This window comes from Dendropsophus ebraccatus, chromosome 15 (assembly GCF_027789765.1).
Source record: "Dendropsophus ebraccatus isolate aDenEbr1 chromosome 15, aDenEbr1.pat, whole genome shotgun sequence".
Classification (NCBI taxonomy): Eukaryota; Metazoa; Chordata; class Amphibia; order Anura; family Hylidae; genus Dendropsophus; species Dendropsophus ebraccatus.
Genome location: NC_091468.1, coordinates 17,946,996 through 17,961,856, shown reverse-complemented (window position 1 = coordinate 17,961,856; position 14,861 = coordinate 17,946,996). Strand labels below are relative to the sequence as shown.

General features: G+C 42.6%; 1 protein-coding gene across 4 annotated transcripts in view; it reads left to right on the top strand.

The window, feature by feature from the left end:
• Positions 1–14,861, top strand: part of THADA (THADA armadillo repeat containing) — a 480,068-nt gene that overhangs the window by 130,067 nt on the left and 335,140 nt on the right. For all 4 annotated transcript variants that reach the window (XM_069954790.1, XM_069954788.1, XM_069954791.1 and 1 more), the window contains exon 24: positions 3,034–3,156. In XM_069954790.1, coding sequence (XP_069810891.1) covers positions 3,034–3,156 — 123 coding nt within the window. The remainder of the gene's footprint in view (positions 1–3,033; positions 3,157–14,861) is intronic.

The following is a 14,861-nucleotide window of genomic DNA, read 5'->3' as shown; positions in this document are numbered from 1 at the left end:
TGTTCATCGGTGTGTAAATATTCCAACCAAAGAATACTTTGACAACAGAACCCATCTTAAACGTAGGGGTCTATTGAATGTAATCTGATGTTCATGGAGGCTTTAAAGGGGAATTACAGCAAACACAAAAAATACAGTGCAGTCAGGGGGGTGTAGGAACATAATTAAGAATGTATACATAACCAACCCTGTAGCGCTGCATCACCAATCACTGATCCCCATTGGCCTCCTAAAGCTATCATTCCTGCAATGTCACAACCAGTTTGACGGAATGCCTGCTTAGCCAGTCAGTCACTGGGGCGGAACACATCTGCAGTCACTGATTAGTTGAGCGGGTACTTTTCCCAGGGTCGTGGCATAGAAAATGAAGTCTGGTGGAAACCTGGGTAGTGTAAGACAATAGAACCAAGTTGTGTCCTTTGTGAAATGGAGCTTCTTCATTTGACCAAGCTCCTGCATTTGAGTCCTTTTTTTGGTATTCTTGTATAGGGGCAGTTGCTTTTTGTAGGATAAAGTATTTTAGTACTGTACTCTTCGTATGTACTTCTCCATAAGCGTAAATTTAGTTTTTTGATGAGCTGAAAAAAAACAAAGCAAATGTATGGTTAGAGAAACGGGCAGGTCCGATGCTAATAAATACAGAGTAATTGTGCCCAAATGTTTTTATTATGTGTAAGAGACTTGTCCACTTTGGCCAAACCTATTTTTGTGCACTAACGAAAAAAAAAAAAAAGTGAAGAACTTTGTTACAGAATGTCGTACTGCTGGTATCCCCAGGATTCTTCTGTAATCTATGGGCAGCACGGTGGCTTAGTGTCTTAGATTCCAGGCTCAAATCCCACCCAGGACAACATCTGCAAAGGGTTTGTATGTTCTCTCAGTCTCCAAAAGAAATATACTGCTTTTGGAATACATTGAGAAAGAATACATTTAATATTTTCCATTGAAATTGTAGTACTGTCTGTGTTCTCCAAAGGTTAGCCAAGGGTAAGCATAAAGATGAGGGCCCTGGACAGAGCAGAGGACCCCTGTCAATAAAGCAGAATTTCCTAAACTAGACAACCTAAATTATAAGTAAAATTGGTAGACTAAGTATAAAGACGCAAGAGAGTAATGCTGCGTTTACACGGAACGATTATCGTTCGAATTTTCGCATAAACGATCGCATTTGAGCGATAATCGTACCGTGTAAACAAAGCAAACAAACGACAAGCGAGAAATCTTTCATTTTGATCTTTCAACATGTTCTTTAATCATCGTTTGTCATCCGCTGAAAATTCGCAGATCACTTAGTGTAAATAGTCTTTCACCGATTTACCCTATGTAAAAGATGAGCTTAAGCGATCTTAAAAACGATCACAATAAAGATTTTTCTTATGAATTTTCTTATGCTTTTTCTAACGATTTATTCGTCTAAACGCTGATCGTTATAAAAACCAAATCGTTGCTTCAAAATCGTTAAACGATTGGTTGGGCGAATTATCGCTCCATGTAAACGTAGCATAACCCGTATCTGATTGTGTGTAAGCGTGATTTCACTAGCATTTACCATGCAGCCCCTTCTTAAAGGGAAACTATTAGCAGGTTACAGAAAAAAAAAGGACAAATTTGTCCTTTTTTTTTTTTTCCTGTGTTCCAGATGGGGGAGTGGCTTCCTCTACTTGGTCGCGCACTCCATCTGTCCCACACAGGTGGTGTAATTACTCTTGCTGGTATAAGACGGATCTTGCATGCCAGAGCATAGGCTTATTTCATGCCATGGAGAGGCCATAGTACAGTGTAGGACTGTCCCGTGTATGAGGCCACCGTAACGTGGTGGGGTACTTTACACCATTTTCAAATGGTAACCAAGAGCCTCATTATTTTTGTGGAAGTTTTTTTTGGAAGTTGGGGGGCTGCTTTTAACTATTTTCATGTCTGTAGTGGGTCTGTATCTTGCCATTGCGGTGAACTGTTGCATTTTTTGTGTTTTTGTGTATCGGCAGGTTAATTGGATCTAACCTGCTGGTAGCTCCCTATAGCGCCAGGGACACTTAGGAGGAAGGTATGTGTGTTACCTTCCTCCTTGGCGCCAGTCCTGTGCTGTTAGTCGGGGTAAAGTCCGCTCCTGTCCGCACCGTTAGGAATACTGTAGGGGGTGGGCCGGATGAAGCAGCAGTGCTCCTGAGGGTGCTTCAGAGCAGACTTTACCCCGATTAACAGCGCGTTACCGGTGCAGAGGAGGAAGGTAAGACACATACCTTCCTCCTCAGTGTCCCTGACGATATTGGGGGCTACCAGCAGGTTAGATGCGACTAACCTGTTGATAGATCCCCATTAAAGTACTGTCAGGATAAATAAAACTTTTGATATGTTGTAGACAAAAGTGCAAGTGTGTTCTCTCCCTGCTCTCTCACATGGGGCCACCTTGGTTTCATACACATAGCAGGGTAAGCGTGACCCCCCCCAAGCCCACATCGCTGGGGTTCCAGGTTCAAATCCCACCTATACCAACATCTTCAGGGAGATTGTATGTTCTTCCTGTGTTTGCATGGGTTTTCTCCAAACGCTCAAAAAAACCAAAACATTTGAAATAAAGATTGTAAGCCTAGATGGCGATGTTTGTGAAGAAATATGCACAATATGTTGGCATTATATAAATGAAGGAGTAGTCTACAAGGGGGAAACTGGCAACGGATGTTCGAATTCCCTGCAGTGCCACCACTGGTGAATTCAAGTATAACACAGTACTCTCAGTACTCACAAGTACTCACAAGGTGGGTCCTCCAGAGAGAGAGAGAGAGACGGTCTTTGTTGCTGCTTTCTATTCCTGTTAAAGAAATTCATGAAAACAGTTTCCCTTTAGAATGATGCAAAATTTTTTGAACAGATGATAAAGAACAAAACAGCTTTTACATCTTAACTACAAAAGATTTTCCCATAGTCTCTCTTATTATCTAGTGAGACCGTCACTTTGAGCGTTTAGCAATTAAAGTAAAATTGTGCCAATTGAGCCCTTCTGGTAACGTCTTTTCTTTTCTTTCTTCTCTACAGGCCCTGCTGGCATCTGAGCCTAAGAACAGCAAGGCAGGCCTCTTGAAGATGACTATGAAGGAATTAATAAGCTTGGCCATGCCTTCGAGTGACTTGAGTGGAAATAACAGCACAATTCCACAGGTGATGGTGATATTACACAGTCTCGGGAGTCACAGCGGGCCTCTCTCAACAAAGGGCATAATATATAACTTTACAACTGTTACTGTGGTTACTGACAATCCATTGCAAAATCACTGAGCAGATGAAAAGGTTGATCCCAGAACTCAGTGTTTCAGGTCCAAGAATGACAGAAAAATTCATTTTTACACCCGCGCCATCCAACTGGCAGCTCTGTGTCCGGATACGGCCTACGGGGGCTTTTCAATCACTTCTGGCTGGGGTGCGAGCTGCGTAGCTTTACTCAATGACATCACTTTTTCTTATAAATAGGATCTCGTCTACCCTTATATCTTCACAAAACGCTAGGGCTTTTTGATTTATCTGCCATCTCTTGTTAAATAGGGAATGTTTTTAGGAATATCTTAATACGGTAACTTTGATGATCTGCCCAAAGCTGTTTTATATTTATGATGTGTTTTTTAACCCCCACGCTTTTAATACTTATCATACTAGGATATGTCACATGAGCGCTGCATAGGAATACAAAAGCAATTTACAAGCTCTAGATCTCTGCAGTATTGTTCAGACTATAGTATAAAAAAGGCAAAATTCTATATTATGGATTGTAGAAATGATGCGTATTTGTGGCACATTTTGACTTGACTTTCCCATTGATTTAGATTAGGTCAGTATTAGAGCGCAACTTGCTCAAATCCGATCGTTCGACACGGTTGTTGAAGAAGTTTGATTCAGCCCTAGGGAGTCCTGGAGAACATGGATGCGGCTATAGGTTGTGTCCATGTTTTCCTGGACTCCCTACGGCTACATGCAAATTCTTCAGCCGCTGATATTTAGGTGGTGTTAGTCAAACTTGATCATCCTTGAGCAGCCTTGTGGTAATGCACTTAATATTACAGTTCTAGCATAGATCCTCAATCCAATGGTTATAAAATGCTCTAGGCATATAATCAGCCTCCATGTGGCTTAAATTTTGCTCAAGAAAACCCGATATGGAGTAAAGGCATAGGGGAGAATATGGTGTCTTGCCAAATCATGATAAAGTAGCATCTTACATCTTACCTTACATCACTAGTATGGACTTGAAAGGTTGTAATTAAGGTTGTCCTCAAGTACCGATAGCAAACAGAGAATCCTAAGAGTGTTGTAGTGCTGGGATGAAGGATATACAAAGCAGCTCATTGATATCACCATTCAGAGGTAGCTTTTTCTTTACCTAGTAGAAACATAGAAGATTGTCGGCAGAAAAAGACCACTGGGTCCATCTAGTCTGCCCTTTTAGTATTTTCCTTCTTATTATCTTAGGATAGATATGTGTTTATTGCAGGCAGGTTTACATTCAGTTATTGTAGATTTACCTACCACATTTTGTTCCAAGCATCTACTACTCTTTCAGTAAAGTAATATTTTCTCACATTGCTTCTGATCTTTCCCCCAACAACCTCTCACTGTGTCCTCTAGTTCTTGAGTTCAGGTTTTTTTCTAAAAACACTCCCCTCTTGAATCTTATTTAGTCCTTTTACATACTTAAAGGTTTTGATCATGTTCCCTTCTTTCCTCCAGACTATACAGATTCAAATCCTTAAAGGGGTATTCCGGGAAAACCCCTCTCAATGTAAATCCGGCACACAACCTGCTGCTCTATTAATTCCTATGGAGCGATACAGCCCATCATACGATTTGGTTTCCCTACTGCCTGGTTGCACTGGTGACTCATTTTAAGGCTGTCAAAAATCACTGCCCCTAATTCCTTATCCTCTGCAGTCTTTGTCAACACAGTACTGCTGATATGATACTTGGATAGAGGATTCCTCCTCCCCAAGTGCATTATTTTATATTTGGAAACACTGAACTGCAGTTCCCTTTGTTTGAACCACATATCTAGCAGAGATAAATCATTTTCCATATTCCACCTCCAGGAATATCAACCCTATTGCACAATTTTCAACAAACAGGCAAACCAGTAAGAAGTCTTACGACATGAATGATAATGTAAGCTAATCGAGACTATGCTCAGTCTTAGCACTACAATTTTAACAGACACCGGCGCGCCTATGTAGAGTAGAAATGGTACCCAAATTGTCGTAATTGCATTTTCCTTCAAATTTTACCATTGTGCGGCTGTGTCACTACAGTACCACAAAGTGAGCCTAATATCGTGAAATGAAGGGTGCAATGAAAAAGAACGTTTGGACCTGCAAAAAACAAGCCAGCATATGGCTTTGTGGAAGGAAAAAGAGTTATGGCTCTTAGAAGTCTGGAAGGGTTTTCATTGGGTTAAATAAGTGCCATTCTTTTGATTCTCCTAATGAATTTAAATTCTCATGTATGTTATTCCAGCCCAATTGATAGCCACGACCTGGTATATACTTACATCTGATGGTGGTGACAGAAGTTTTTTTTTTTTCTATTGAGCAACATTGAGGCTTTTGGGAATGTTCTGTTTTATTTGACTGATCACCACTTACATTACATTAGATGTATTTTCCAAACCTAAAGTTAGGAAGTTATCCAATGTAATCTATTTAGGTGAGGACCTCACAGAGTGCAGCTGTACAGATCTGGAAACACTGTATTCTAATATGTAGAGGGGAATGATGCTGTCCATCCTCGAAATGCTTGGTTGCAACAGTTTAATTTGTGCGAGACATGGAGGCTTCAGAACCTACCAGACTCAGGACCCCTTCCCAAAATATCCTAATGTTCCTAGATCGAAATTAACACCGACTGACTCATAGTAACTTAGAACAATATTTTTATTGCAGCTGTGCTCTCTTTACTGAATACATGAAAACAAGTAAAGGTTGACCGCTACTGTTAGAACCAATTCCTGTTGGAGTTGAGCACTCAAGTTTCAGATCCTTTAGCTGTACACACATGGGCCAATGATGCAGGGATGGACCTGTAAGCATTCAACATGTAGAACAGTCATGTCAGACTCTGACGACATTATTTTTGGCCCGCCTAGGAAATTAATTGACTTCCTAGAGCTGGCCCGCTGATAGGACACCACAACAGATTATAATATGGGCAGTGTTCTGAGCCACCCATACTATAATCTGTTGCGATGTGCACCGGGAACCTGTCACCCCTAGACGGCTCCCGAACCCACCCAACCCCTTGATACGGTTCCTATATATATGCCATCCTGCCGGCTGGCTAGCTACTGCATCGGGCACTATTGTGGGAGGCTGGCTACTGCATGGGGACTATAGTGGGAGGCTGGCTACTATATGGGACACTATTGTGGGGGCTGGCTACTATATGGGACACACACTATTGTGGGGGTTGGCTACTATATGGGACACTATAGTGGGGGGGATGGCTACTATATGGAACACTATAACTATGTAAGGCACTATATGGAAAACCATTTGGGGGATTTATCATATCATTTATTGTAGTACAAAGTGCTTGTTGACGCACACCGCTCTGACAGTGCCAGGAACGCTGCACACCACTCTGAAAGTTCCAGATAAGCTGCTTGTGTGCTTCAATGAATATCAGGATTGGCACTCGAGTTTGTCCAAGTTTTTAATTTTGGCTCACTGTCTTTTTTAGTTTGACACCCCTGATGTAGAACTACTGCAAGAACAGTGAGAGAAGCAGGCGGCATATGGCGGCGGGGCGGACGGGAACTCCCGGCAGGCGCGGGTGTGGACGGGAGAGCAGAGTGGCACACCTCCCCGGCAGGCATATGGCGTCGGGGTGGATGGGGGAGCAGAACCGCACACCTCCCCGACAGGCATATGTCGGGTGGACAGGGAGCAGGGAGGCAAACTTCCTGGCAGGCATAAGGCGGAGGGGCGGACAGGACTGAAGGCGGAAGGGGAGCCCAGCGTAACACCTCCCGGCAGGCATACGGCATTGGGGTGGACGGGGAGCAGGAGGCATGTTGCAGGGCGGGGTGGAAGGGACCGGAGGCAGACGGGAAGCAGAGAGGTACACCTCACGGCAGGCATGTGGAAGCAGGATGGATGGGGAGTGGAGTGGACAGGCTTGGGGTGCAGGAGGCGTGTAGCAGGGGAAATGAGCAGAACGGGGAGCAGAGAGGTGATGGAGGCAGACGGGGAACAGAGCGGACAGGCTGGGGGGAGCAGAGAGACGATATGGTAAGCAAATTCTATGTCGCAAGGGGAAATGATAGAGTTCATTCCATCATTTCCCTAAAAGGGGTCAGTGATTTGATTAATTCCCTAGGAAAATGATGGAACGGTGCGATCATTTATTCATTTCTCTGGATTTTATCAAATCCCTGGTTCTTTAATTTCTCTGCAACATATATAAGTGGAAAATATGTAGGGAATAAATAGGTAAAGCTTATGGTAATAACCTTTAGGTAATGGTGATGAAGAATTGGCCATGAAGGTAATTCAGCATATAAAAATGGAGAAGCAAAGAGAAAGTCCTTAAAGGAGACCTCTTCACCCCCCTCCCCCCCCGTGACGGGGTGACATGCTCCCGACCCCCCGTTACAGCCCCCTATACTCACCTGATCCCGCGCGTGTCCCGCTTCCTGATCCGGTCGGGTACCGGAGATATCAGCTCCCGAAGCCCGGCGCGCGCGCTGACAGGAGAGTCCGATGCCTATAAAGGATGACGGAGCATCGGACTCCCCATTCATTCTCTATGAGCGTCGGACTCTCCTGTGAGCGCGCGCGCCGGGCTTCGGGAGCTGATATCTCCGGGACCCGACCGGATCCAAAAGCGGGATCAGGTGAGTATAGGGGGCTTAAACGGGTGGTTTTGTATAGTGTGTAAATTAGTGTTGTCACAGCAGTAAGAAGCCCAGTGAGTGAACCTGGAAGGCGTAGAAGAGAGTAGTAGGGTTTTTGATTCATTAGATAAATACCTGTCATAGTGAGTACTGGGCCCATTACTTTCATCCACAATTTGACAGATGGGCATTTCATTGTTCCCTGACCATTGTTCCAGCTCAGATGCAGTACTGTCCAATAATGTTTGGGTTGGTACCTTATACTCTGTGGTTAGCATTTAATCATTGGTTTATTGTGCTGTGCATGACATGGGGGATTTGTAAAATAAGAGTGAAGAATTGTTTAGTTCTCTTTCTTAACTAGTTTGTGAAAGAAGATTTGACATCTCCAAAAGATCGTAAAATTAGGCAGTATATCATATGATACCATATGAGTGGCCTCTCTCACGCTAATTTAAAGAATAAGGTCTCAGAAGAAAGTGTGAGTGTCATGGTGTGAGAATTATTATGTATATGTCATTTTACCTAGAATATAGATAATACATATATATACTCCATCCTCTTACTGGGTCTAGATTCAAGGTTAGGCCAGTAAATAAAATACAATAGTTAGTGTAAAATAAATCATATATTGTCAGTGTGAGAAATTGCCTTTATAATTTATAATTGTTATAAGAAGGTATGAAATAGGCAAATAATATCAACAAAAATACAATACAATGTAAATAATCAACAATAAACATTACACTAGCCACAACTAAATTATTACAACCCACGATATGAATTTGAATAATAGTTACCACACTCTGAACTGTTAAAGGAGAAGTCTGGTGAAAATTTTTATTAAAGTATTGTATTGCCCCCCAAAAGTTATACAAATCACTAATATACACTTATTACAGGAAAAACTTATAAACTGCTTTTTTCCCTGCACTTACTACTGCATCAGGGCTTCACTTCCTGGATAAAATGGTGATGTCACTTCCTGGATAACATGGTGATGTCACTTCCTGGATAAAATGATGATGTCACAACCCGACTCACAGAGCTGTGCGGGCTGTGGCTGCTGGAGAGGATGATGGCAGGGGGATGCTCAGTGGCCCTCTGCCATCTTCCTCTCCAGCAGCCACAGCCCACACAGCTCTGGGAATCGGGTCGTGACATCACCATGTTATCCAGGAAGTGAAGCCTCGATGCAGTAGTAAGTGCAGGGAAAAGGGCACTTTATGTGCATTTCCCATAATAAGTGTATATTGGTAATTTGTATAACTTTTGGGGGGCAATACAATACGTCAATAAAAAATTTTGCCAGACTTTTCCTTTAAATACACACCAGTCTTTTGTGTCTTCCATCCTCCTTGACTTCCTTTTATCTCCTTCCCAATGAGCCATGTTCTGAGCTCCTGCTTTCTGCTGAAGACCCAAAAATCTGTGTTTGAGTGTTCTCTCTGTCTCCCCCTCCTCCCCCTCTCTTCTAAAACATATTATGTGAACAAGCTCCTGGCAGGCTTTATCTACAACATGGTAACTTCTTTGTAAGGCTGGGAGGGATATTCTGAGGTTAAGTTGCTAATGAACTCACTTTGATTAATTCTCCCAGCATTACAGAGAAGCTACAGTGTTGTAGATGAAGCCAGCCAGAGACTTGTTTATATCACTCGTCTCAGAAGGGAGGGGGGAGGAAGAGAAGACAGAGAGAGGCTCTCACACAGGTTTTTGTGTTTTCAACAGAAAGCAGCAGCTGAGAACTGGGGGAAGGAGACTGAATATATAATATGTATGGAAGGAATTGTTAGTCTCACCATGGCCAGCAACATATCAAAAGTTAAGTGGAATACCCCTTTAAGTGACAAGCGATAATTTTTTCTTTTAAATGATAGGTGTTTACATGAGAAGACATATGCACTATTTTGTTTGTATCTATGCAAAAGATGTGATCAACGACATTGAACAAACGTTTATTGTTTGATTGTTGCCGCATTTATACCATAAGATTATTGCTTAAATTTTTTTGCACGATAATCGGCTCATGTAAAAGGCCCTTAACAGTGAAATAGTTTGAACCAGATACTAAGAGCGAGAGAAAAGGTTAAAATACATTGATCCTGCCACGAGAATTCTTTACATTCCCATTTGAATAAGTCAGTTTCAACCGGCTAGTTTTAAGGAGACAAAATTTAGTTCCTAGGCATGCAGTGGGTCAGAGGGGACATGGACTCCCAGATATTCGGAAGATTTAGTTGGGCAAATACAGAAAAAATTAGAGCGTAAAAGATTAATGACAGATGGTTCCTGGATATTATAAGGGGCAACATGTTTAGAGAGGTTGAGATTGTAGTTGCGGAAAAATCTAAACTCACAGATGATCACCATGGGGGCAGGAACAGAGGTATGTGGTTAGGTGATGGAGAGCAGTAAATCATCTGCAAAAATTGAACATTTTAAGTGTAGTTCCGAAAGCTGAAGTTTACCTACATCAATACTGCCATGGATAGCCAGCGGAAGATGCTCCATTTAAAAGGCACCATTTTGGGTGGGTCAGCTTTTTCATTGCTTTGTACAATTTGGTAGTGTAGGTATTAGAGATGAGCAAGCCGGGTTCGAGTCGATCCGAACCCGAACGTTCCGTAGTGGATTAGCTGGGGCTGCTGAAGTTGGATAAAGCTCTAAGGTGGTCTGGAAAACATGGATACAGCCAATGACTATATCCAAAATTTTCAGCAGCCACGGCTAATCAAATGCCGAAAGTTCGGGTTCGGATCGACTTGAGCATGCTCCAGGTTCGCTCATCTCTAGTATCTGTTTCTTGTCTGTTTCTAGGAGGGTGGGCAGAAGTAGCTGCTTCAGTCTCCATACGGGTAAAAGCATCATCGATCATGGAACCAGGCAGCAGACTGGGTAGGGCAGTGTCCAGTAAGTATTGTGAAAGTGAGTGAGTAAGCAGGTCTAGAGTGGGCCACTCTTTTAATTTAAAGAGTACTTGGGTATCTCTGGTACTCCAATAGAGCTTGCATAGATTGTGTACCAAGCCACTGCCCCATGCAGTGCGGAGAGTCGAGCCATGTTTTGGAGATTGTGGGGGGTCCCAAGGTTGCACACGCACTGCGTGGATGTTTGGCAGGAGGCCTCTCTGGGTGATGGTCAGCCCACCCCAGCTTGTTGAGCTCCTCATCGTTGTGTGATGAGAGATGATTTGGAGCTTCTTGTTGTCCCTGATCTCCATGATCTCAGCGGACAGGTACTCCAGCACAGCAGCGAGGAGCACTGGCGGAGAGGTCTGTACACAACTGAAAGGGAACAGCAGTCCTGCCTGGGATATGCGAGTCTTGGCCTTAGCACAGACTTTGACCCCTTGTTTGCCCTGTCCTCACATAATAAAGATAATGTTAGGTAACCTCTCAGAAGAAAGTCTGAGATAGCTAGTGGCAAAACCAGTAGGAAGAGGAAGATTGTGATCCCGCTGTATAGAGCTCTAGTGACATCACATCTGGAATACTGTGTCCACTTCTGGAGACCTCACCTACAGAAAGATATTGATAAAATAGAACTGGTACAAAGATGGCTACAAAGATGGTATCTAAATACAGATCTAAAACTGTATAGTCTGGGGAAAACAAGAGAAAGCTGGTACATGATCGAAACCTTTAAATATGTTAAAGCGCTACATAAATGTAGCATGTAGACTACCTGTACACATGTTGTAGTAGTCTGGAAGTGGATCAGTCTCCTTATTACTGTAATCCCAGTAGCCAAACTGGCTGTATTCATGAGATGAGCATCCCCCCCCACACACACACCTCATAGGCAGCTATATATCCACACCGCAGTAGGTATACCGTCTCTTTAATAGCAATCCTAAGTGTCCTTCTATAGGGTGTAAATTCTCTCTTTTAAGAATACTTTCACCTATACTGTTATGTTTTTCCTCTTTAATCGTTTACGTCAGCAGCAGCAGCTGTTGCTTAGATGTAAATGAGTTTCTTGAAAACTTTGGCCTAGCGGAGAGTTCTATTCAAGAACAGCTGCTTGGAAATGACCCACTCGGCCTTGGCCCTTAGACGGTCCTAGGGGAGAGGTAAGGACTCTATGACTGCCGCTATTGTATTCTTGTATTGTCCTTTATGCCGGCTTTCCTGATTTAACAACTTGTGTTTATTTCCTCTTAATGATGTTCACCGGTATGTGTGCACTTATACGTTATTGTGCACCACCTGACCTGGCTGCCTGTAGACATTGGGCTTACATCTAGGGAAAACAGCCATGGTTCATACTCCTTTGTATTCTGAATACCTGTTGGACACAGAGCGCTGTGCGACCGGTACTCTAGTGGGTTAATGCTCCGAGTAGAAGACATATGTCATTAGCATGTTAATCTATACGACCATCTTGAAGCAAGATCTCACTTTCTGCAAACCACAGTGAAATCTAAACCGTATTTCTGAGTTTTATCGTGAAGTCTCTGCTGTCTTCTGATGTGTTTACTCGTGCATATTTATGCTTTAAGCATGTTTGATCAGTTATGTCTACATCTGTTACAGTCTTTGCAGCCTTTCATTTTTTTTTTTGCCTTTTTTTTTTTTTTTTTTTTTTTTGGAAACTACACAATTCCCTATTGAGACTTGTTTAAAGTCAGATGAATATCCTCGTCACATGTTTGAGATTTTTTTTTTTAACTCCTTTAACTTACACGAGAGTCTGGGCTATTTCCCAGAAGCACCTGAGGCACTTTAGTTTGCATTTTAAGCGGCCTGACAGCACATTTGGGATGTACGACTGATTGATTTATGTTAATTAAATTAATGTATATTTTACGCTCGCAGGTAAGGTAGAGAATTAGGTAATGATGATCAGGGTCCTGGAAGACGGTAATAATATATTATGACTTTGAAGCCTGCAATTATTTATTAACAAGATACGTGGCCCAGATCCAAGCAGTGATTTCAGCGAGAAGGGATGTGCATATGGGGTTTAAGCAAAAACAGTTGTTAATCAATTAGAAAACCTTGCATAATAGCGTTACATTTATTTGCACAGAACGCCATCAATAAAATTCTGCTTTTTCATTGGATGTCTAGACACGAAAAAGCAAAAATATATACGTCGTCTTGTGCAAGAACTGCCTGGTGTAATAACTTTTAACAAATTTTATATGAAAAATTCCCCATACAAGTGAGTTCTAATCCGGGCGTTATGGCACTAGTCTGAGTGTGTTGCAATTGCAAAAATGTTATCCTATAATCACTCCAGGTGATTTATTTTTTTTATATATGTTGAGGGAATTTTATATACTGTATTTTCCTGCATATAAGACTACTTTTTAACTCAGTAAAATCTTCTCAAAAGCCAGAGGTCGTCTTTAGAGATGAGCGAACCTCGGGCATGCACGAGTCCATCCGAACCCGATCGTTCGGCATTTGATTAGCGGTGGCTGCTGATGTTGGATAAAGCCCTAAGGCTATGTGGAAAACATGGATATAGTCATTGGCTGTATCCATGTTTTCCAGACAACCTTAGAGCTTTATCCAACGTTCAGGTTCGGATGGACTCGAACCCGAACCCGGTTCGCTCATCTCTAGTCGAGTTATATGCCGGGTGTCGTCTCATAGGGTGAGTGCTGAAAAACATTGGTACTTGACTGGAGAATCTGCGGTCACCACATACGGTGGGGGGAGCTAAAAAACGTCCGCATCCCCGCCGTATGTGGCGCCCGTATGGAGGGCAGAGTAAGCTGCAGGCACCCGGGGTATGGAAAAAGGAAATGATACGGTTGTGCTGTGCCCAAAAAAAACACACCCCTATCACTCTACTGCCCTTGTATCCTACTCGTATTACTGTACCTCCTTCTCTGACTCTCAGATCTCGCTGCTGTCTGATGTTATTTATTAATTTTTATTTGGTCTGCGTTGGAAGTTAAGTAGTCTTATACGGTGAGTATATCCCAAACTCTAAACTGAAAAAGTTCTAGGTTGTCTTATATGCCAGAAAATACGGTAACTGTTTTTAGTAAAAGTTTCTTTTTTGTGCACTTTATACTTTAGAAGGACTAAAGTCCTGGTCACATGCATTTCTGACTTTTCCATTGTGACTGCAGCATTTTGGTAATTTTAGATCGGGCCCTGAACATAGAAGAGTTGCAAATTAAAGATGAACACATCTTGAGCATGCTCAAACCCGGATGTTTTGGCATTTAAATGCCAGTGGCTAAACAATGTGAATGCTGCCCAAGGGCTGCCTGGAAAACATGGGTTCAGCCATAGGCTATGTTAAAATATAGTTTTTCCATCAGTATTTTGGTCAGTGTTTTCTCAACCAAAACCAGGAGTGGGTTGAAAACACAGAAGCTGTGCAAATCGTTCCATTATAATTTTGCCCTGCCCGTTCCACTCCTGGTTTTGGTTGAAAAAAGACTGATAGAAATACTATGTACTGCATACTATACTCACCTCCTCAGATCCCTCGCAGCTTCTGCACCAGTTTCTCCGCTTCTTCTGAGTTGTGTGCTCCATCCTCTAAGTAGGTAGATCCTCTGAGATTAGAAGGACACACAACCCGGAGGAAGGGGAGACCAATGGAAGACTGGGTTAGTTGGTTTTGCAGCTGCAGGGGACCGTAGAATTTGGGTATAATTTAATATTTTTATGTAACCCCCATCCCCAGGCCCCCGAGTATTAGTGCAGACAACTTCTTTGATGAGAACTGAGTAAAGAGTGCACGTGGCACAGGCTGTATACATTCCTCCCACAGAGGTTAATGGAAATTGTGTAAAACAGCATGTTCAACTTCTCCGCTATCTCTGGCTAATGCACGCAGGCCAGATGGAGCAAGGGATCCCTTGTTCTTAAAGGGGTGTTCCCATCCCAACTTGTAGGTTTCCTCAGGTTAAAACATAATCAACTCCTAATATGTTGCACTTTTCCTCCCTTTGTTGACAACTCGTTGTCTAGGTTACCGGCCACTGCTCTGCTCTAAAAGCTGTAGTCAGACTTACATA